The 25487-nt window shown below is 40.0% G+C and overlaps 1 protein-coding gene across 12 annotated transcripts in view; it reads right to left on the bottom strand.

Moving 5' to 3' along the window:
* The window catches only part of TENM2 (teneurin transmembrane protein 2), a 1291685-nt gene that overhangs the window by 147058 nt on the left and 1119140 nt on the right, over positions 1–25487 (bottom strand). For all 12 annotated transcript variants that reach the window (XM_060634955.3, XM_060634958.3, XM_078446587.2 and 9 more), the window contains one exon: positions 4155–4349. In XM_060634955.3, the coding sequence (XP_060490938.2) occupies positions 4155–4349 (195 nt within the window). The remainder of the gene's footprint in view (positions 1–4154; positions 4350–25487) is intronic.

Here is a 25487-nt window from a genome sequence, read left to right as displayed (position 1 = left end):
CAGAAGCTGCCATTGATTATAAAAAAATAAAAAATACACTCTCAGAAAGGGGAATTTCAGTGATTTATTATTAGGTGGAGACATTTATGATGATGCTACTTGCTCTGGTTGCAATCACTTTAACGGTTGAATTCATTGTCTTCTGTATTATCACTTCTGATGATATAACCTTTTCTAACACCTTCAAATTTTCTCAGGACGGTGGAGTGCATCTGGAGGTAAATGAATCGAAAGTTTCAAACAAATAGAAGACATTTACGGCTGTGCAATGTCTTTGGCGTCTGTCTTGTGCTTAGAACAGTCAAAAAATATAGTAGGTGTTCAATACCCAGTTGCTACAGGAATGAATGGCAGACTGCTATAAAGCATTTGTCATTACCGAGAAAAACTATGGAGAACTAACAACAAAGAAATGGTGCTAACAACTTCTTGCTTTTGGGAAGCATGCTGTGTCATTTGGGATCTGTACAATATGAGCTAATTCATTCAGAATCAATCTTGTCCATATTCTTCTAATACAAGGAAATCCCAAAGTTGTATTTTTTTCCTCTCTGCCCATCTTTAATACAGCAAAATCAAAATATACACAGAGATATCTCATGTGCTATGTGTCTCAAAAACTACCCTCCATCTATAATTAGCTATTTAAAATGTTTGGTGAGGTGCCAACAGCTAGGAGCTTTCAAAAACTTAAAAAAAGCATACGATACACTTTTTCTTAAAAGGATGAAATAAAAAGTAATATACACCTCCCTAAAAGAAAATAAGAAAATATAGTTTTTCTTCCAGACAAGTTAGCTTTCTCTTCTCTATCTTAAATTATAGTATGGAGAAAAGAAGAAAATCCACTGAGATATATTAGTCCAGGAGTGGAATGTCATCAAGAGAATCATTTATTGTATCTAGATATATGAGCCAACCCTTTCAGTTATACAAGTAAATATGCTTTTTGTGCTATACAATTACAGCAGCTGATGGAGTAACTAAATCCAGACTTTAAGAAGAGCGGTTTCATTATGAATTTTAAATTTGGTTCCAATTTCATGAGATGGTCTTGTGGCCACATCCTTAGAATCTTTAGCAGGCAGGAGGGACTATGGCATCTTACAAAGCTTTATAAATAGAAACAGTGTTACACTTAAAAGGGGGACAGTGGCCTTTACCAGCTAAGAACCATGTGCCTTACAACACCAGCCCCTTGGCAGCTGAAATCATTAGAACTCATTTAGTCTTGGGCCCTCTGTAGGTTTGACAAAAAAGGGTTGTGAATGCAATTTCTATCCCTAAGGATAAAAAAAGAGGTCAAGGAATTTTACAAACAATATGTACTATAAACCCCTGAAGAACCATGAATTACATTTATGAAGCTAAATGTCATTGAAAAATGACTCAACCATGAAACTGACAAGAAAACATGGCTGACTTGAACTAATATGTCCGTTCCTCTCTCATCACCTGCCCACTCCCCCAGATATCATTAAATGAAACCTCGTGAATCCTTCCTTTCATTTTCCTGTGCAAATTTGTTAATAGTACAACAATGTTTATACAGCAAAAATGGAGGATGGCAACTATTGATTTCGTTGCCATGGCCATTTCAGGTAAATTGTCTGAACGTTATGACTATGATGAATATCAGAAATAAAAAAGCTAAATGGAAGAAAAAGTGCTGATCCAGAGCTTCTGATTCCATTTCCTATTTTGAAAACAGCATATGAATCACCTCAATTCATTCTTTTTGGGTTGCAGAAATCAATAGAGGAGATTTCATCCTTTTATAATGATCCACGTGGCTTTCTTGTTTTGTTGGATGGTTAATTCATTCCGAACATTGAAATAAGACTGGTTGGTAGAGTAAGAAAGTTGAGAAATCACTTGAAATTCTACTCACAAAGATATGTACAATCTTTACTGGAGGGAAAAAAAATTCTAAGACGGGCAATGTCATTGCTTTATCATTTCGTTCTCGCCAAATGATGTATGCAAAAGGTCGTTTTAACCTTTCTTGTCATGTTATTGGCCTCTCCCATGTTTTCAGCAAATGCAGCTTTGCCTTCTGCAATCCATTTATCTTTAAGAACTTTAACCTTTCAAGCAGGGTTATTAAATCAGTCCTTCCTCTATCCAAACTCCCAATTTGGTTTTATGATGCAGATGGAGGGAGGCTACCTTTTATAATAGAGGGGAAAAAAACATATAGAGTGTTGAGCAAATGAAGATCTGGGGGTCAGACTTCTGGGTCCCATTAATGGCATTACCACTGATGTATTGGAAAATCTTAGAAGAATAATGTCATGGAAGCTCTTTGTAGCCATAGTTCTAAAAACTATGAAATGGGAGATTTCAGAAGGAGAGCTTTTGTATGTTTATCTAAGGATAAGCTACTGTCATTACTTTGTCGTGAGGGCTGTGATGATTTTTTTTTAATAGAACCCTGGAGATCTATTACTTAACAGGATGGGAGAACAGATCCACTTGAATCTGAGAACCTCATAGCACCTGAGGCCCCTTTTTCTCAGCTTGGCAGTGAGAAGCTGAGAGGCAACACAGGCATATGGCACCTAACAGAGTCTTTTCTAGGAGGACATTCTGTGTGGTCCTCTCAAGTTATTTCACATGGGGTAGGTGGCGGGCTTCACTTTTCCCCTTAGCTTGTTGGGTGAGTTGACACTTTTTCCACTGGGAATGTGGGAGGGAAAAGTGCTGTTTGAGTTGCACGGGAATGTTTGTCTGGCAGACACATGTAGAAGAAAGGTGCTCAGCTGGAAAATAACAACTGAGCCAATTCAAAGGGTGGGAGTGGGCCAGGGATAGAGAGCATCAAGGCTCTAACCTGACTACAAACTCTGGTTCATGCTTTATATTGAGAGAAACAAGAGATGAACAAGCCGAGACTGTACTATGGAAGCACAAATACAGAGGGGGAAGAGTGACAGGCAGTTTGTCAGAGTTCCTTCGCCTTATAGGTCTCAACACCTTGTACCAAATAACTCTTCTACAAGCACTAACCAGAGTGACTAGGACTGTAGCTGGCTTCTGATCAGCTCCAGAGCGGTGCTCCTTCTCAATCCCTGTACTGCCTCCTGCATGCCGCCTTCCTGCTCACTGAGTCTCATCTCTGATAGTGTCTTTTCAGATTGGATTCAGTTTATTACACCCCTAACTTTTCCCATGGGTGCTAGAGGCCACCAGAATGCATGTTATACTGAGCATTTCAGAATTCACCAAATTCCAGTCCTGTGCTACACACCCACCCTCCTCTAATTCTGTGTGATTTAGGTTACCAGGACAATGTGCCCTACAACGTGTCTCTAAATGACATGGCTGTCTATTGTCTTTCAAGTCTGACTGCTTTCTGTTGGTATTAATTTTTGTAAAATGTACACATACATATATGGGTACTAGATTACCAGGGGCAGTTAAAAAAAAAATAAAACAACTATGGGGAACACAGGGAGATTAAGGATTCTTGTTTATTTATTTATTTTTCTGGATAGCTTTAGTAATTCCCAAATCAGAGGATTTTATTTTATTTTTTTATTTAAAAAAAATTTTTTTTTCAACGTTTTTTATTTATTTTTGGGACAGAGAGAGACAGAGCATGAACGGGGGAGGGGCAGAGAGAGAGGGAGACACAGAATCGGAAACAGGCTCCAGGCTCCGAGCCATCAGCCCAGAGCCTGACGCGGGGCTCGAACTCACGGACCGTGAGATCATGACCTGGCTGAAGTCGGACACTCAACCGACTGCGCCACCCAGGCACCCCTTAAATCAGAGGATTTTAAATAAAGCAGAAGAAAAGAGGAAGATCGGGAAGTAGAAGAAAGAAAAAAGGGTAAAGAAGGAGCAGGAAGGGAGGGAAGGAGGAGTTACAGGCAGAGAAGAAAGATAAAGGCAGAGAAAGCAATTTAAAGAAGTAGCCAATTAACATAAAGAAGGGTAAACAAAGCATTCCTTCCAGAACCCCTCCACAGCGCTGTGTTTTCTACAATTTCAGAAGTCTACAAAACCCAAGGCATTTGAAGTTCTCTGCGCAAAATGTTGAAGTTTCCTTTGCAAAATGCGGAGCCTTGGATTGGGCTCCTTAGCAAACGTCTGAGCCTGTAGTATCCTCCCGCCTCTGCTGCTGCCCAGCCTGGCCCTGCAGCACTTACCTTCCTCACAGTGCTCGCCTTTGTGGCCAGCGGAGCACACACAGTTCCCATCAATGCAGGAGCCATGGCCCCCGCAGGAAGGATCGATGCACTGATTCATGGGCACATCACACTCTGCGCCTTTCCAGCCGCTGTAGCACTGGCACGTCCCTTTGGAATATTGTCCGTTTCCACTGCACAGGACGGGGCAGGCAGCTGCAAAAACCAGAGACAGAACACCAGGTCACAGGGGGCAGTGCCTGAAGGGTTGTGTCTGTCTATGGAGGCAGAGCCCACCTGGCATTTCAGCTTTGTTTGCAATGTTAGAGGTTGGAAACTCTGGTCATGGAGGTGCGGAGCCATCTTCAAATAAACAATTACTATCACAATGACAACAACAAAAATGCTACTAGTAACAGCAGCTACCACCAATTAGATGCTTATTATGTGCCAGGCACAGGGTCAAATGCCCTATGTACAATTTATTCCTTAATCACCATAATCATTCTATGAGGTGGAGGTTAGACTCTGGATGCCTGTTTTACAGATGAAGTTCAGACTGGTCAGATTAGGCAGCCAAAGCCACAAAGCTCAAAAGAGGGGGAGTCCCCTTAGAAAGCAAGTTGGCCCAACTCTAAGCTGTGCACTTGATCAAGCTACATGGATTCATGTGTTATTATTAGTGGTACAGGAGATTAGGATCCATTTTGCTGAGTATTTAGCTAATTGGCTTCTATTCCTGACAACTTTATGTCCATTAAAAAGAAGTGGGATGGGCTGTGGTTGACACACTCAATCTCTTTATGTTTTAGCTTCCTTATCTAGACTACAAAGAGATAAATGTGTAATAAAGAATAGACTAAACATGTCTGGACTATTAAGAAAAAGAAATCAAGAAGGGGAGGGCAAACCGAAGATCTGAAACTGGTAGTGGTTCCTGTCCCAGCTGGGACTCCCCTGCATTTGTGCAGAGGAAGAGGGCTGAAAGTCATCAAGGACCATCTGGTATGAGATTACCCAATGTTTTTCACCAATCTCAGCTCAAATGTGCCAATTCACCACTTTTAGAGATCAAGACTGGGATTTTAGTGGTCACCTTCAGTCTTTGGACTCTTCCTTTCAGAATCGGTTTGTAAAGAACCTAAGTTTCCAATGTGGCTTCTCATTTTGGGCCTAGAAGGAGGGCACAACTGCCTGCTTTGGAGCTGGCACTCAGGGGCCTTCAGAAATGACCAAGAGAGATGTTTCAGAGACTCCTGGTTTACCCATGATTTGGAATGCATGGGTTCTGAGAATTTTACATGTACATGTATGTGTACAGACCAAATTGTGTCACAGGACAGGGATGCAATTAGATTGCTGCAGTAAGTGGTGCCACCCTGCCTCATCAACTGTCCCCTGTTGTCATGTATCTATCTTGTTTTTATAGTAATTAGCTTTCCTTCTGTGAGAGTCTAATTTCCCGGAGATTTAGTAAACCCCTTGAGGACAGGACCATGTTCATCACTGTTGATTTCCTTTTAGCTCTGCAGTCATCAATGTTGATGTAAGTAAATATTTCTCCTATGTTCCTGATATTTAGACATCGTCAACTAGGAGGTTATGGCAAGCACTAAATGGCCATTTATGAAAGACATGGAAACAGTTTGTGGAATAGACCTCATGCTGCACACCTGGTACCTTTTTCTGAGGTTTGTAACTTAATTGCAAACTTTTCTGAAACAAAAACATCTTAAAGTTGACATATGGTTGAGGGATGTCCTACCCTCCCCCCAGTGTTTTATTATAGGATAGTTGTGGAAATTATTTGGGCTATGATTCTTAGCAGAATTCTCATCCTTCTGAATCTACCAGAGAAAAATGAGTTCAAAAGTGAGAACATCAAAGCCACATAATTGACTCTGGATAGACTCTCTTTAAATGTAGAGAGCATGCTTTCTATTCCAGGATACTTTAGCAGAGGTCTGTACACAGTTGCTATACATGCTGATTGTCTAAGGCAGGGTAGAAGAAAGCTTTGAACCCAGGGTGCCCAAGATACAGGTTAGGGACTGTGCAAATGTGAGGAAGCATGAGAAAAAGTATGGTCTTTTGAAAAGTTTTGAGAGGGCTCTGAAGAAAAAGTAAATTTGTTCCATGTCATTTTCTCATGAAATATGCTAAGTTCTATGTCAGGAATGGCAAATGTGTGATGTAAATTACTATTCTCCCTTCCTGTACCTCTGCAGGCATCATCAATTGATCATGGCATCTTGTTGCCCTGAGCCTAGACAGAGCCTCAAACCTTCAATGCAGTGCCCAGGTTGAGACCTGCAAGAAGGCAGAATTGGCACTTCAAGAGAAAATCCACTTTCCATTTTTGATCTAGGTAACATTAAAGATATCTCTTCTACTGGCAAGACTAGAATCGGCATCATTTCTTACCCCACTTCTACTCTAGCCCACTGAAATAGGAAACTAGTGAGAAGGGTGGCCACACATACAGTGAAATGAGCTTCCAAGGGCTGTTTCTGAGTTGAGGATTATATATTGCACAAGCTTCCATGAACAGCAGAGAAAGTTACATCCAATCACCCCCACTGGACCCCCACTGCACCTTCTTTCCTCTCAAAGGGTGGAAGAAGGTAAAAAATAAGGGGTGAATAAGTATTATCTTTATTAATTGATAAAATAGTTACAATTATTTTATTTATTCATACTGCAACTATTTCTCTTCTGTATAAACTCCATGTGGTGAAAAAAATAGGATTGTCTAGAAGGTAAGAATGGATTTTATTTAAAACCAGGTGCTTGGGAAATCAAATTTAAAATGTGACCTACTTAAATTACTCAGGGGAAGAAATGGAGACTCGTCAGGTCAGAGAATTCTCCACATTCTAAATGCAGCTTTCCTTCAGTATGTTTGCTGCATGACCACTGGGAGTGTGGTAAGAAATGCAAAACACTGTGGTATTCTCTGGAAAGCAAGGCACTGGATGGACTTGGCTGATGCCACATAAAAAAGTGGAAGCAGCTTAAAGAGGAATGAATTTTTCTAGTAATCCAGGTGCCACTGGGGGCGAATGCAAAAGCCAGATGAGAGCCTTCTAGTGGTCACTGGGCTCACCTGCATGGAGAGCAACATCCCTCAGGAGTAACTGATTCATTCTCAGACATAACTCAACGCAGACTGTCACAGTATGTAAGGCTCAGCCTGATCCTCATTTGAGAGGCCGAATGTGGGGACCTCGCATATTCATAACTTTTCTTATATTTTTACTATCACAAATCTACATGATTGTTTTCTTTAAATGACAGCTTATAGGACAAACAACTCTTGACTCCATGCTCTGCCCAGAGGTAATATGGAGCAGAAGCAGAAAGAGCAAAAATTTTGTTGTCAGAAAGACCTGGGCTTAAAAACCTGGCTTGTCACTTACCAGCTTTGGGAATTTGGCCAGATCACTGCATTTCTCTGAAATCCAATTTTATCTTCAATGTATCATTTTTCAGAGTTAATGGGAGCATTAAGTGCAATTATGCATGCAAGGACTCAAAGTAGTAGCTGACACATGGTTTACAATGACCAGATGTTCCCTCTTGAAATTCCAGACTGAACCTCCAAAATGACTTCAAGGGTTAATAAAATAAAAAATGCAGTGTGTCTCAAACGTGTGCATGCACGCACATACATACCTCCACCACCACCACCACCAGGCTATCAAATAATACTAATGGAAAGAGTTCATCTTCTTCTTCCCGCAATCTTCTCTGGTTGTGGGTGGGAGGTGGTTTTGGAATCACATGTGGAGTGTTTGATGTCCCTGCCTCTCTCTCCTCTTCCTGAGGCTTACAGTAGCAGAACATTGCGCATTCAAGCTACTATTTAAAATTAATTAAAATGTTTGCACAAAGTGACTATTCTTGTTTTACAAATCTAGTAAATAGAAGCTCTAAGACTCACGCAGAAGAAAAATAAATTACTGCTGCCACTAACAAATGACAAGTTAACAGGCTGATGACAAAAAAAAAATGACACAATTTAGATTCACCTAAATGTGTAAAGCTCATTTTAATGATCAAGCTGCAGGGTTTTTTTCTCCCCCAAGTTCTCTGTAAGGGATGAAATGAATTATCAGTGTTATTTGCTCAGTGGGAAGTAACAGGACAAGCCACCCATATCTTCTGTTTTCTTTTTTTTTTTAATGTTTATTTATTTTTGAGAGAGAGAGAGAGAGAGAGAGAGAGAGTGAGCGAGTGAGCATGAGTGGGGAAGGGTTAGAGGGAGAGAGGGGGACAGAGGATCTGAAGCTGGCTCTGTACTGACAGCAGCAAGCCTGACACGGGGCTCGAACCCACAAACCATGAGTTCATGACCTGAGTCGAAGTCGGAAGCTCAACTGACTGAGCCACCCAGAAGTCCCTCAAATGTTGTATCTTTTAAAAATTATTTGAAATATGATTGAAAGTCTCTGTGGAAAAGAGACTTGAGAATACTTGAACCTAGTAATCTGGGTAAATTGTCAAACTAACACTAACGATTAATTGGTTGTCTTACTTCCCAGTTAATCAATAAATACTTATGAATAGCTTAATATGTACTAGTAGCTGGGTTACGTGCTAGGAAAAGAATGATGGAGAAATAAAGATGCCTGATTGTCCTGAAGCAATTGAGGATCTAATATTTGGGTGATAAAGGCAAAGCAAAGCTCAGTATCCTTAACACCAAAACTGGTGTCCCGTGGTCTTTCCACATTGTGGAATTAGCTTGATGCTCAGCAAAATGGGTTAGGAAAGAGAAGTTTCATTTCCTGCTAGGTCCCTGCAAGGAGCTCATCTGCAGAACCAAGGTGGGGAAGTACTCTGACCAGGGAACTTGGTGGGATGCAGATCTGCCTGATTTGGATTCTTAGATGAGGACTTTTGTGGGCTCTAGGGCCTAGTTTGCCCACACCCAGGCAAGGAGCTGAATCATAGCCCTACCCACTGTGAAGAGTTTCTTCTAGCTCCATGTGACCAGAATGGCTGGTAACAGCTCCTGGAAGCTGTGTAGTCCAACTGTGCTTGAGCCAAGAGGCAGATAGGAAGATCTGACTGCCCCCAAAGCAAAGCTAATACCACGCATGGAGGCTTTCTGTGCTATTCACAGTAGGGGGATTAATTCATGCCAAGGCTGAAGGTAGCTCTCAACCCCTCCCACCTGAAGAGCATGTTTGGAAGTTGAGAGTAGTCTGGAGTCTTCCTTCTCCCTTCCACATAGGCAAGGGGGCTGAGACATAGCCCCAATCACTGTGGAGTGTGTCTTTCTGCCCTATCTAACCAGGGCTGGTAAGAAAAATGTGAAAGCTGCATGGCCCAGTAGTACTAGAGCTGAGAATAGGGGAGGTAGAGCCAAGTTTGCAGAGCGAAGCCAGTAGACCTGTTTGGCCCCAGAACTTGGAGTATAAGTCAGCTTGCATTAAGACAACAAAGAGTTTTACTAGTTTTAGAGTGGCTTCCCCCACAGTGCCCTGGCAGGAAATCTAATTTGTGGCCCTGCTTAATGCTGAATATTGCCTTCAGCCTGTGTGACCAAGGAACCTGCATAGCTCATTCAACAACCCTACATACAGTGGCATTTGAACAGAGAGCATAGCCTGTGGTTTCCTTTGTCTGTAGAGCAAAATGAGTGGCCTCATATGACCAAGAATTCAGTGAATACCCTGGCCTGATTCAAACTCTCAAACAATGAACTGTACAAACCTTGGGTCCTGGTTTGTTGCCCTGACTAATTCATAGCCCATCTATAATACCTAGCTCTAACCATTTATGAAGACTGGCCAGAGAATCCAGGCAGCCATGAAGCCCATCCTATAGCTTCACTTGGGTAGACAACCAAGCCAGCAGTCATATCCAACTATTCTTAGCCAGTGGCAAATCCCTTCACCCTTGTCCTCAGGGCTCAAACAGTTGTCCTGCCCCAAAACAGACCATAATATCAGGCTCTACCTGCCTAGGGACATTACCATAAGACATATTCAGAAGCCCAAAATGAGCTGATTGGTGAGGAACTATATCTTCCAAAGCAAACCTGTAAAATCTGCAAGAGAAGTCTCAACATAAAGAATCAAGGACCACAAAAAAATTAGGTAAATATGACACTACTGAAGGAAACTATAAAATTCTATACTGTAATGATCCTACAGAAATGGAGATCTATGAATTGTGAGACAAAGAATTCAAAATAAGCCTCTTAAGAAGTTCAGTGAACTCCAAGAAAACACAGGCAACTAAATGAAATTAGCAAAACAATGCAAAAACAAAATGAGAAGTTTGACAAGGAAATAGAAACCATCAAAAAAACAAAAACAAAAACAAAACTCAAGTTGAAAAATATAATAGCCCAACTGAGAATTCAATATAGAGTTTCAAAAGTAGTAGACTTGACCATGCAGAAGAAAGAATCAGTGACCTGGAGGATAGAATATTGGAAACTACCCAGTTAGTGGAGCAAAAAAGAAAAGAATGAAAGAGTGAAGAAAGCCTACAGGAATTATAGGACACAATGAAAACAGATAACATTCACATTATCTGAATTCCAGAAGATGAGATAAAGAGAAAGGGACAGAACATATATTTAAAAGCCAATAATGGCTGAAAACTTCCCAAATCTAGGGAGATAAATGGAAATCTAGATCCATGAGACTGAAACAAATAGGTTGAACTCAAATAGGGCTACACTGAGACACATTAATTAAATTGTCAAAAATCAAAGGTAAAGAATTTTAAGAAAATCAAGATAAAAGAGAGAAGTAATATACAAGGAAGCCTGTATAGAACAATCAACAGATGTCTCAACAGAAAATTTTCAGGCCAGGAAAAACTGGGATAACATATTCCAAATACTGAATAAAAATAACTGTCTACTGAAAATTCTATACTGGGTGAAACTGTCCTTCAGAAACAATGGAGGAATAATGACCTACCCAAATAAACAAAAGCTGAGGGAGTTCATGACCACCAGATCTGACCTACAAGAAATTCTAAAGGAGTTCTGTGAGTGGAAGTGAAAGAATACTAATTAACCTCAAAAAAAAAAAAAAAAAACAAAAAAAACGTAGTGTAAATCTCACTGGTAATGGTAAATATATATATAGTTAGATTTTGCAATATGGTAATAGTGGCACATAACTAACTTACAACTTTAGCTCTAGTTCTAAGTTATACAATTACATGTAAATTGTAATAGCAATAGCCTAAAATGTGAGTGGGAGAAGTATAAAATATATGAATTCTATTGAAATTAAGTTGTTATCAGTTTAAGATATTATAAGTTTAAGATATTTTATGTACCCCTCATGGTAATCCCAAGGGAAAATCTTGTAGCAATTACACAAAAGAATACAATAAAGATGCTTAAGCATGCTAATGCCAAAAGATATCAAAACACACAAAAAAGCAGGATAAGGAATAAGGAACAATGGATCTACAAAACAGCAGAAAACAATTAACAAAATGGTAATAGTGTTTACTTATCAATAATTATTTATTTATTAAAAAATTTTAATGTTTATTTATTTTTGAGAGAGAGAGAGAGAGCAGGAGAGGGGCAGAGAGAGAGGGAGACAGAATCCCAAGCAGGCTCTGTGCTGTCAGCACAGAGCCCAATTTGGGGCTCGAACCCACAAACTGCGAGATCATGACCTGAGCTGAAACCAAGAGTGGGATGCTCAACCCACTGAGCCACCTAGGTGCCCCTCGATAACTACTTTAAATGTAAATGATTAAAATTTCCAATCAAAATACAAAGAGTGGCTGAAAGGAAAAAAGACAAGATCCAACAATATGCTGCTTACAAGAGACTCACTTTAGCCTTAAAGACACACAGAGAATGAAGAGATGGAAAAAAAGACATTTCAAGTAAATGGTAACAACAACAACAAAAAGGAGGGGTAGCTATATTTATACCAGACCAAATAGACTTTTAAAATGATAAAAACAAACAAACAAAGAAACAAGGAAAGTCATTATATACAGGGGTCAATAAGAGAAATAAGAGAAAAACAATTGTAAATATTTATGTACCAAATACTGAAGCACCTAAATACATAAAGTGAAAACTAATAGAGCTAAAAGGAGAAATAAACGATAATATAATAATAGTTGGGGACTTTAATACCCCATTCTCAACAATGGATAGATCATCCAGACAGACAATTGATAAGGAAATAGCTGATTTGAACAACAGTATGACTAAATGGACCTAAAAGACATATAAAGAACCTTCTATCCTACAACACCAGAATATACATTCTTCTGAAGTGCACATAAAACATTTTCTAGTATAGACCACATGTTAGAGCACCAAATAAGTCTTAGAAAAATCAAGGTTAAAATTATAACAAATATCTTTTCAGACCACAGTGATCTGAAACTAGAAATCAATAGCAAGGGGAAAATGGGAAAATTCACAAAAACATGGAAATTAAACAGCATCCTCCTGAGCAAACAAATGATGAAAGAAGAAACTAAAAGTGAAAAAGTTTTCTTGGGACAAATGAATATAGAAATACAACATACCAGAACTTATGGAATGCAGTATAAGCAGTTCTTAGGAAGTTCACAGCAGTAAATGCCTACATTAAGAAGCAAAAAGAACTCAAATAATAACATAACTCTATGCCTTAAGGAACTAGAAAAATAAAGAACTAAGGCCAAAGTTAGCAGAAGAAAAGAAATCATAAGGATTCGAGCAGAAATAAATGAAGTAGAGAACAGATACACAACAGGAAAGATTAGCCAAACTAAGAGTTGGTTCTTTGAAAAGATACACAAAATTGACAAACCCCTCACAGGACTAACCAAGAAAAAAACAGAAAGGATCCAAATCAACAAATTTAAAAATGAAAAAGGAGACATAATAACTGACCACACAAAAATACAAAGGATCAGAAAAGGCTACCATGAATAACTATACACCAACAAATTGGACAACCTAGAAGAGATGGAAAAATTCTTAGAAAATCTGAATAAACAAATTACCAGTAAGGAGATTGAATTAGTAATAAAAAATCTCCCAATGAAGAAAAGCCCAGAACCAGAATTTATTGGTGAATTTTACCAAACATTTAAAGAAGAAGTAACACAAATCTTTCTCAAACTCTACCAAAAAATCCCAACTGGAGATCCTGTTTGGGAAAATGAGAGTAATCTGGAATGGCCCCTCTTCTTACCATCCAGGCAAGGGGGCTGAGAATATATTTTATGAGGCTAGCACTGTCTGATACCCAAACCAGAAAATAACACTACTAGAAAAGAACACTACAGGCCGATATTCCTAAAAAATATAGATGCAAAACTTTCACCAAAATACTAGTAAACTGAATTTAGCAACACATTAAAAACATCATTCACCATGATCAAGTGGGATTTATCTCTAGGATGTAAAGATAGTTCACATACATAAACCAATTAATGTGACACATTCTGTTAATAAAAGGAAACAAAATAATATCATCTCAATAGACACAATAAAAAGCCTCTGACAAAATTCAACATCCACTCATGATAAATACTCCTAACAAATTAGGCAAAGAAGGAATATATCTCAACATAATAAAGCCTATATATGAGAAGCCCACAGCTGACATCATACTCAACAGTGAAAGGTTGAAAGGTTTTCCTTTAAGATCAGGAATAAAACAAGGGTGTCCACTCTCAGTCCTATTCAACAAAGTACTAGAAGTACTAGTAAGAGCAGTCAGGCAAGAAAAAGAAATAAAAGGCATTGAAATTGGAAAGGAAGATGTAGAATTGTCTCTATTTGCAGATGACATTATTTTATAGACAGAGAATCTTAAACATTCAACCAGAAAACTTAGATCTAATTAATGAATTCCATAAAGTTGCAGGATACAAAATCAACGTAAAAAAATCAGTAGTATTTCTATATCTTAACAACAAAGTTGTAAAAAATAAAGAAAGAAATTAATGCCATTTACAATAGCATCAAAAGCAATAAAATACTTAGGAACAAATTTAACTAGGGAAGTGAAAGATCTCCACTCTGAAAACTGTAAAACACTGATGAAAGAAATCAAAGAAGACACAAATAAACAGAAAGGTATCCTATGCAATGTATTTGAAGAATTCATAATGTTAAAATGTCGATACTACCAAAAATCATCTACAGATACAATGCAGTTTTTATCAAAATTCCAATGGCATTTTGGTCCACAAAAGACCTCAGACAGAAAAAGAAATCCTGAGAAAGAACAAAGCAGAAGATATCACACTTCGTGAGTTCAAGCTATACTATAAAGCTATAGTCATCAAAATAGTATGGTTCCAGTATAAAAACAGACACATAGACCAAAAGAACAGAATTGAGAGTCCTGAAATGAACCCAAGCATATATGGTCAACTAATATTTGGCAAGGGAGCCAAGGGTATTTACTGGAGAAAAGATGGTTTCCAATAAATGGAGCTGGGAAATTTGGATATTTGCATGTAAAAGAATAAAACTGGGCCCCTCTCTTACACCAGTCACAAAAACAACTCAAAATAAATTAAAGATTTAAATGTAAGACCTGAAACCATGAAACTTCTAAGAGAAAATAAAGGAACAAATCTCCTTGACATGGGTCTTGCTAATGAGTTTTTGGATATGACACCTAAAATACAAGCAACATAATAAAAAATAAACAAGTGGGACTATATCAAACTAAAAAGCTTTTCCACAGCAAAAGAAACCATCAACACAGTGAAACACAACTCTCAGAATGGGAGAAAATATTTGCAAACCCCGTGTATCTGATAAGAGGTTAATATCCAAAATGTATAAAGAAGTCATACACCAAAATGGAAAAAACAAACAAAAACAAAAACAAAAATTTAAAAATGGGCAAAGGGCCTAAATAGTACTTAATACAAAAAAGATATATGAAAGACTAATGGGTACATGAAAAGATGTTCAACATCACTAGCCATTAGGGAAATGAAAATTAAAACAACGAAATATCTCCTCACACATGTTAGAATGATTATCATTAAAAGACAAGAGAGAAAACCGTAAATTGGCATAGCCACTAAAGAAAACAGTATAAGGAACCTTAAAAAACAGAAACACTGTGATTCAGCAATTCTACTTCTGGGAATATACTCAAAGTAAACAAAACCAATAACTAACTCGAAAAAGATATCTGCACTCTCATGTTCACAGGAGCATTGTTTACAACAGTCAAGACTTGGAAACAATCTACATGTTCACTGATGGGCGAATGAATAAAGAACTTATGATATATAGACACAATGGAATATTATTCAGCCATAAAAAATGAGGAGATCCTACCATTTGCAACAACATGGATGAAACTTAAAGGCACTATGTTAAAGGCAATGTCAGACAGAGGAAAACAAAATTGTCCAATCTCACATGTGGAATCTGAAAACCAACCACAACAAAAAACCAAACTCATAGGAAAAGAGATCAGACCTGTGGTTACCAGAGGTGGGGGGGGGGGGGCAGGAACTGGAGGAAGGTAGTCAAAAGGGACAAACTTCTAGTTAGAAGATAAGTACTGGAGATGTAATATACAGCATGATGACCGTAGCCAACATTGCTGTATGATATATAGGAAAGTAGTGAAGACAGTAAAATCCTAAGAGTTTGCAACACAAGAAGAAATTTTTTTTTCTTGTCTTTTATCTTTTCTTTTTATGAGAAAGCTATCCATATGAGAGGATGAATGGTAGTTGTGATCACTTCACCATCTATATAAATCAAACTATTGTGTTGTATGCCTTAAACAGTGACATATGTCAATTGTTTCTCAATAAAGGTGAAAAAAATTCCATACAGATTAAAGATCTAAATAGAAAAAAAATACAAAAGCATGAGAAGAAATACTGAAGACTAATTTTATTTTCTTGGGAAGAGGATATGTAAGGAAGACAGATTCCAGAAACCGAGAAGGAAAAGATCAGCTTTGATTACATAAGATTTATATTTTCTCTACTACAAAGAATGCCCTAAACCAAATTAAGGGATGACCAACCCCGGGAAGAAATATTTTTAACACATTTTACAGAGTAGAGTTTGATATCTGAAATACACAAAGAGCTTTTACAAATCAATAAAAAAAAAGACAGATGAATGAAAACCTGGGCAAAGGACATAGAAATGTAAACTGCCAATAAAAGTATGAGAAGACACATAGCTTCACTAGCAGTTAATTAAGTATAGATAAAAATAATGAGGAGAAATAATCCTTGGCTTATCATACTGGGAAAAAAAACATTTAAAAGACCACCAGGACTGCTGTGGCTGAAGGGAATGGGCTTTGTCAAATCCAGTTGGTGGGGGCAAAAATGAAAACTAGCCTTCAAGGTCTGGGCACAATTTGTCACTGTCTGGATAGCTCCCTGACTCACTGTGCCCAACCAAGAAACCTAGTGATCAGTGCCTCAGTTTTCCCTCCCTATTAAATGGGCAGGGTGATAAAGAACTGTTTGTGTAGGAAGAGTGAGGAGGTTGGAAAGTAGAAGGAACAATTACAAAAGTACAAATGCAAAGATCATCAGCCATTCTGATCACAATAGTCACCTGTGACCCAAACAGCAACCCCTACTTCCTGCCTAGAACACTCAGACACTAGTTGGTCTCAGTGAGGGCAAGATCCAGCAGGACTCCCGTGAAGAGAAGGAGAAAGCAGAGGGCACTTCTGACAGACAGGGGCAGAGTCTCTGGCTCAGAGGGCCAAAGTTCAGGTGCACCAACTTTCTCATTCCTGTTCTGTCAAATGGCACATTAATAAGCAAGAAAGAGATTCAGGGAAGAATTTCCAGAAGGACAAAAAACTCATCAGGTGTGTCAGATCTCTGACATTCAGGAGCCATGTGGGGAAAGACGCACACGCTGACTTAAGCACGAAAGTATGGATGCTTTAATTAATCCGGGGTGAATTTAATTGCTTTAGTTAAGTGGAAATCGGGTTAAAAATGATGCAGAGCATGCTGGGGTGTGTTAAAAACATGACATATGAGTTGGATGAATCGATAAATTAAAAGTGCACAGATGTTTTAATTAAACCCAGGGAAGTTAACGAAGATCACAAGAGACTTTTAAGCCTATGATTAATTCAATTCATTTAAAATACCTGTAGAGATATGGGGATGCCTCCATTTTGAGAGTTATAAAAGTTCTCAATCGGTAAGTGCTTAAGCCGTTCTTAAAAAACATCTAAGTTTGTGTGTGTGTGTGTGTGTGACTGAACAACATTAATTACATAATGAATATTTAAATTCTTCATAGTACATGGTAAGCCTTTCTGCAGCTCAAGTCCAGAAATGAAGTAGCTTTTTACTTACTACGGTTCAAGCAAGGAGAAGAGTCTGCAAATTATTGGCATCTTGTTACCTACAAGCACGGAAGCTTTCGAAAGACCTAGGGGGTCTATTTATTCATTGCTGTCTCCCCAGCCAGTAGAGCAGAGCTGGGCTTAGGAGGCAGCCTGAATCTCTCTTCATTTTTACTCGCTGTGTGACTGTGTACACTATTTGCAGCCTTGATTTCCTTATCTTTAAAATGGGACAAGAATTCAGGAATACTTATCTCATTGTGTTTTTAAGAGGATGAAATAATGCCTATAAAGTGCTACGTACAGGGCCTGGTACACAGTAAGAAATTTGTAGATGTGACTTTATTATCATTTTGATTAGAGAAAAGTGTTGTGACTCACCCCATCATAAGGGGACAAGTCACCCATCCCAGCCAACTCCCTCTCTAAACACTGGTTTATTTACCAATACAGGTTTTCCTAAAACCATACTGCTTTCCTAACTCTGTGCATCAGATCAACAGCAAGTTCCCCCAGGGTTAGGCACTCTGCTTCCTAAGGCTGCTTGGCAACTTATGTAGTCATCTATAAAGGGGAAAAAAAAGTTTTTAAGTTTCCAAAGCAATTTAACTTGGGGGAGGGCTGATGGATTTAAGTCCTGAGAAGTGATTTGTTTGGTAATACAGCAAGCATGGGAAACGTGAACAGCCACTTTTGGAGGCTGTGGGTGTGGACTCACTTGGGGCCACCAAATAATGGGCACTGTCCCTTGTACACTGTGGAGGCAAGCCTCCTCCATGTCTGTTCGGCAAGCTGGGGGTAGGGATGAAAGTGACCTTACTGCTCCTGGGCACAGTTATCATTGGACAGTCTCAGCAGAGTTCAAGGGCAACGTGATCTAGACTCAGACCTGACGGTGCACAAGTGTCTTTTGGGGATCCCATTAGAATGCAGATTCTGATTCAGAGGGGCTGGCATAGGGCCCGAGGGTTTGGATACTTTACAGGCTCCCCAGGTTGGGGCTAGTACCCCAGACCTACTGACTGAATCAGACACTCTGGAGGGAGCTGAGCAAGCTGTGTGTTAACAGGGGATTCTGATGAGTATGGTTCTAATTCCATACCTGGGCAAGTGTCTTAATTTCTGTGAGCCTCAGTTTCCTTAGCTGCGAAATGGGGATGATGATGATGTATGTTATACAGATAAAATGAGATAATAACATAAACCCTTCACATAGTGCCTCAGCCACTTTCTGCAAAGTGTTTTCCAAGTGTATCTGCTTTAAGCCCCTTGTCCTGGGCCCTTGCTGCCAAGGAATTAACTGCATGTTTTCTCAGGTCAGGGGTGGGAGGAAGGAGAGGTAGGATTCAGCCATCAAACTGCATGGGGTGTAGAATGACCTATACAGGTAGCCACCATGGCTCCTGGCCCTTCTGCATTAATGGGGATTGTGGGGAGAGAAGGGGGACAGAGGGAGACAGGTATGCAAGGCAGAGGGTCTGAAGGGACAATGCATGGGGTGCATCTATGCTTATTCCATGGAGGATTGGTGGGGCCTGAGTGTCTTTCACTGAGACAGGCGAGGCCAGCTGAAAAAGGGGGAGGGGTTCTTTGGGCCAAGAAAGTTCTGAGGGAGGTGTTTCTGGGGTGGTGGGGAGGACCCCTCTACCAGCAGGGAGGGGATAAGGGGCTTGTTATTCCTCTCCTGAGTGCAGAAGTCCACCAAGGGGAGCGACTCATGGGGAGGTGGGAAAGCAGGTTATGAGGCAGAGTCCAGCCAGCAGGTCGGACAGCCTGAGCTGCACATGGGGCTTTGACAGTTGTCACTGACCTCCATTCAGGGAGCCTTCCTGCCAAGCCTGTCTCCTGTGTGGCCACTGGGGCTATATGCCTCAGAGTCAGCCAGACTCAGCCTCAAAATCGGGCCATGCTATGTGTGCTTGGGCAAATAGCTAACTTTCCTTAAGTCTGTGTTTCTCCTGTAAAATAAGGATAATAACATTGATTTCAAAGACTCATGAAGACAAATGCTATCTAATATTTATGGAGCACTTGATACATGTCAAGCACAGCTCTATACACTTGACATGAATTTACCTTTTAGTCCTCACAGCAATGCAACAGGTAGTATTTCAATTCACCTCCATTTTACAGATGAGAAAACCAAGGCTCATGGAGGTTAAGTAATTTTTTAAAATGGGTATAGCTAACTGGAGGAGCGTGGATTCAATCCCAACAAATTCAAACTCTACTGCTTTTGTGCTTAGTAACTGTGCTCTTCTGAGACAAGTCACATAAACTCTGAGATCAATGTAAACTTTTTTTTTCTGTTTTTATTCCTCCTCCTTCCCTCTGACCCTTCCTCCTTCCCTGCATTTAAATTTGTGCCTCAAAGTTGGCTGATTCATATCACATGATTAATCTGGTAAATTAGAACCTTCTTCTCCAGTGCTCATTTGGGTCTCGCCCATTTTCTGACAATGTTTTCATCTTTACAAGTCTTGTACCCTAAATTCAAGTTGCCAAACATTTAGAGACCACATGCGACTTCCTGGGCACCAAAGTAGGTGCAAGGAGGTTTAATAAAGAGGACTGTTAGACACCCCAGTCTCTCCTCCACGGACCAGTGTCCCGAACAGCAGTGCTTTCAACAATAGCCAAAATTTGGAAAGAGCCTAAATGTCCATCAACTGATGAATGGATACAGAAGATGTGGTTTATATATACAATGGAATACTACTTGGCAATGAGAAAGAATGAAATCACACCATTTGCAGCAATGCGGGTGGAACTGGAAGGTATTATGCTAAGTGAAATAAGTCAGTCAGAGAAGGACAGATATCGTATGTTTTCACTCATATGTGCATCTTGAGAAACTTAACAGAAGACCATGGGGGACAGAAGGGGAAAAAATAGTTATAAACAGAGAGGGAGGGAGGCAAACCACAGAAGACTCTTAAATACAGAGAACAAACTGAGGGTTGATGCAGGTTGGGGAAGAGGGGGAAATGGGTGATAAACATTGAGGAGGGCACTTGTTGGGATGAGCACTGGGTGTTGTATGTAAGCCAATTTGACAATAAGTCATATTCATAAAAAAAAAAAAAAGAGGACTGCTAGAAACTTGTGATCCAGCAGGAGAAACCAATGTGATCACCCAGCTGGAATATGGCCCAGCATGAAGGAAGGGTCATTGCCATGATGTTGCCAAGACTTGTGTGACTGCAGGGTCCTATCTGGGCATGTTTCAGCAATAAGGTGACCTGAGTCCTGTCTGGGGATGTTTCAGGGTTGCGGTGACTTGCGAGCAGCAGTTTGATAGGAAAGGTCGGGATTGATGAGAACCTTCCAGCTGAAGAAACAGCATGAGCTAAGAAGGAGAAGCAGGGCTATGATGCTTGATGAGTGACAAGTAGCTGGAATCTATGATATATGGGCTCTAGTAGGAGATGGTGATGCAAAAGGAGCTTAAATCATGGAAGACTTTGAATGTCATTCCAAGAATATTCTTTATTCTCAGAATATAGTCCCTGGCTGCCTGCATCAGAGCCTCCTGGGAGGCTTGTTTAAAAATGCACATCTCTGAGCCACAGCCCAGTCCTATGGATTCAGAATTGGCTGGCATAGGGGGTGAGCCTGGAAATATGCATTTGTAACAACTGTCCCACATAAATGTCTTTAAACAAAAGTTTGGTAGCCATTGTGGGAGGCAGCTAGGAGCCACTGAAGGTGTTTGAGGAGAGTAGTGACATGCTCCCAAGTGCTCTAGAGAATGCTGGAGGTTGTGAGCAGGGAGAAATGGCATCAGGAAGAGGTTGGCAGCCATATGAACAGGGCTGTGACTGTGAAGGCAGAGAGGAGAAATGAAGCAGAGCGTGTTGGAGGTTGATGAAACAAGAGTCGGCAAATGATGTGATGAAGGAGGTGATGGGATGTCTCTGGTAGCTGGGAGAATGACTTAGATAGCAGGCTCCGAAGTCAGAGGGACTTTGTTTTGAATGCTGGCTCAGCCACTTTCCACTTAGTAAAGTCTTGTTTCTCTCCTGTAAAGTTTCCTGGGGTTCAAACCCTAGTGCACAATCACCACACAAACTGCTTGAAAAGTGCATCTTCCTTTGGCCTCACGTCCCCCAAGTTGAATTTCATGGTCTAGAGTAAAGAGCCTGGCCAAGACTGCCTGGTTTGAATCCCAGCAATACCACTTCCTAGCTGAGTGATCTTCAGCAAGTTACCTAACCTCTCTGGGCTTCATTTTCTTCATGTATAAAAGGGGACTGTAGTTGTATATAAAATAGGGATATTGATGGTGAGGTGAGATAATTATGCAGTTGCTTAGTACAGTGGTTGGTGCACAGTAAGAACGCAATAAATGTCGGTGATGATGACGATGAGTTTGACTTTAGTGTTAGAACTCCAAGAGGGACTGGATAGTGGGTAGATTTTCCAGTTAACAGGAGAAAAATGGCAAGATCCCTGTTGTCTTTTTTCAAGCCTCCACAGAAGCTGGGTAGGAGCTGAAGACAACCCCCAGAGAGAAGGCTTTATGTTCCCGTGGTTGTGGCATTTCTAGGTCTCCCCTGACAGCTGTTCAGCAGCAGGAAGTGTCATTTCTAATAGCTATTAAGTACGCATTACCTAACAAGTAAGGCTCTCGTGTTTTAAGTTTCTGCTGTAGGTTTGGGGCCTCAAGCTCACAACCAAATAAGCCATCGGAGAAGCCAGTGTCAAAAGAGAAAAATCAGAAGCCTTGGATGTCTTCTGAAATGCAAGGCTGTTTTGCCAACAACCCAAGGAAGCATCTCAAGCCAGTGAAAGACCTTCAAATAAAAGTAAATAAAAGAAAAAAGGAATCATAATTAAAAAGCATGTAGACCACAACAAATAGCATTTAAGCAAGGAGGAAGTTATGAACGGCAGATAGTAATAATAAAAACTGTAGACTTAACAATACTTAGAGCTGGATGGGAGAGGTACCTGATGGAGAATGGGACAAAGTACCAGGAAAGAAATGCCATTTGTCCTCAAGCTCTGAATCTGAACACATTGCTTATTACACTGCACAAATAATGAAATTCTATACCGGAAGACACCCTTCAGTATAGTTCCCTTGTTAGAGTCTTTTTCCATGGAATTTTCTCCACATGCCCTGATGCTAATTGGCTACTTTTATAGATTCATATAGATTCATTTCTTCATAAACTTATCATCTTAACAATGTCTACACCATTCAAAGTCCACATCACAGCATTTAAGACTCAACACTTCTACTTCCCACTTGCTTATCATGTGTATCCAGCAGAATGGAAGCTCTCAGAAGGTAGGGCCATGGCGTGCTTGCTCATCATTATATTTCTGGCACTTAGTGAAGTACCTGACTCATACAAGGCACATAATAAGCATTTGTTGGATGCATGAATAAGTTCTGTCCTCTCAACTGGCTTGGAACAATGTGTTAGAACCCTTACACATTCTTTTGATGTGAGGATCAGGTCCATTTTGACTTCTGAGCCTCCCAGGACCCCAGCTCAGTGGGGGCTGTGGAATGAATGCTCTGCAAATTCACGCTGACTGATTCCTCCGTTCACCGCAAGGCTGTCTTCAGATGCCTGATGCAGACTGGCAGGTGTATAAGAAGACAAGGAACTGCTGTCTGCACCGCACATCTGAGGGCATGGGAGGCGCAGTGTGAGGTCAAGAGAGTAAATCCGTATTTCTGTCACTTGGACACATACCCGGTCATTCGGATGTGATGGGAATCTCACTTGCTAACATGGCAAATTTCTCCCCTGGCAGGAGGGCCTGAGTCTACCTGCCGCCTGCGGTGGCAGAAACTGGCAGCACTGGAGGCATCCTGGGCACAGCTGTCAGGGAAGGAACAAAGGTGAATGCGGGTTTGTGTTGAGGGGGGACTTGGGTATTCCTAAGACTTTTATCAAGAAGGAAGAGAAATGATCATGGGCTAGAGCTGGGAGGTGGCAGGAGCCATTCTAGCTGGCAGGGCCAGCTGACTTTCCTTTCTACATTTGCTAGCATGATTACCTCACCTTGTCTGCCCCACTTATTTTATTCTAACACTTAGGAGCTTCTTGGGCTCAGAAGTTGGGTTTTAAAAAAATTAATGTTTATTTATTTTTGAAAGAGAGAGAGACAGAGCGTGAATGGGGGAGGGGCAGAGAGAGAGGGAGACACAGAAGCTGAAACAGTCTCCAGGCTCCTAGCTGTCAGCACAGAGCCCAACATGGGACTTGAATTCACAGACCTTGAGATCGTGACCTGAGCTGACGTCGGACGCCCAACTAACTGAGCCACCCAGGTGCCCCAGAAGTTGTTTTTAAGTGGCAATCTGCCATAGCCACCAACAAACTGTGCAGGACCAATGGGATAGAGCCTCATAGTGTCTCTGCTATAGGGGTGGTGGGGGAGGGGAGATACATGTGCACACACATACACACACACACAACCACATTCCAATATTTCTTTTATTAAAAATCAGAGGTGTATCTTTGATACGATTCACTGAGGAGGGCACAGCATTTTGCTAAAAATGTGCAACTTCAACCTAATCTCGAGAAAACATCAGACAAACCCACATTGAGGGACATAGTAAAATATACCTGACCGGTACTCTTCAAAATGGTCAAGGTCATGAAACACAAGGCAAAGACTGAGGACCCTTCACAAACTGGAGGGGACATAGGAGACATGACAAGTAAATACAATGTGGGATGAGAACCAGAAAAAGAAGGGAAAAATTAGAAAAAAAAGTCTGTAAATTAGTCAATAGCATTGCTTCAGTGTTAATTTCCTGGTTTCAATAATTGAACCATTATAATTTAAAATGTTGACATTAGGTGAACTCTGCACAGGAACTCTATGTACTGTTTTTGCAATTTGTCTGCAAGTCAGAAAGGAGATTTCAATATAAAAAAACTTAAAACGTGGGGGGTAGTTAAAACAGGATTTATCTCCTATTGTTGATATGAGAAAGGATAAAGTAGTATGTTTTAAGTACTTCACACAGTGCCTTCTACATATCTAATACTTAATAACTATTTGTCATTATTAAAAAAACAATTTGAAGTGGAGCCTTAACTCAGGTGCTAATCATTACATTTATTCACTTGAAACTCTTACAGTTAAATTTGAGCGCCTATTTTTACTGGTTTCTCACTTCATCACACAGGTGTAGTTAGCGATTTTTGTTACTCTGAGGAGCCGATATTTATAAAATGAAATGTTAAAGGGTTGCATCTCTCTAGAAGCCAGACTAGAGTACATGGGCTCAGCTCCACTTTTGTGATTCTTGGTGTGCAATAAGTGTGTGAGAAGCTGACTTGGCTTGAATGCTCATGACCGTGAAAATATTCCTCTCTCGATAGGGTCAAAGGTAGCACTAACATGTCCTATTTATTGCAATTGACAAGTTTTCTCTTTTCAAATTTTGGATTTTGACATTGTTCTTTTCAGAACAAATTTATCAATGTAAATGTCATGAGTTGACTTGGAGAAATATGTTAAGTAAATAATAATATAGATAGTCCGTGAATTTATGATTTTGAAAATCATAAAGGTGGTACGTGAAAGAGCAAGGTTCGGGGAATAAAGGGCTTAGAATATTTCCCAATATCGTTAGTAAAGTAGCTTAAACTGTGTCCATTTCAAAAATCCTAAGGAAGAAATATCTTTAGGGCAAAGAGGTAGATTTTTACTCCTAATACTCTTGAGCCAACTTTGCCAAGAAAAAAATAGGGAAACAAAGAGAAAACAGTTTTATTCTTCAAATACTTCAATTTTGCCCACTGCAGGCATCAAGAGCTAAATTAAAATATACAACAAGTTCAAAGGCTGATTACAGGAATAGCTCCTGAGTATGCAGGAGTAACTACTCTTAACAGCCGCTCAATATTTGTTTCACAACGATCAATTATATACCATGGCTAATGCACATTTGGAGTGTGCGCCCAGCCACAGTGCAGGTGGCGAATGCAAAACTCACACCGAGAGTCCTTTTAAGCAGCTAAATGCACACGCCATTACAGATCCATAATGCAGAATGGAC

The sequence above is a fragment of the Panthera onca genome, chromosome A1 (genome assembly GCF_046562875.1).
Source record: "Panthera onca isolate mPanOnc1 chromosome A1, mPanOnc1 haplotype 2, whole genome shotgun sequence".
NCBI lineage: Eukaryota > Metazoa > Chordata > Mammalia > Carnivora > Felidae > Panthera > Panthera onca.
This window is presented reverse-complemented; position numbering and strand designations above follow the sequence as displayed.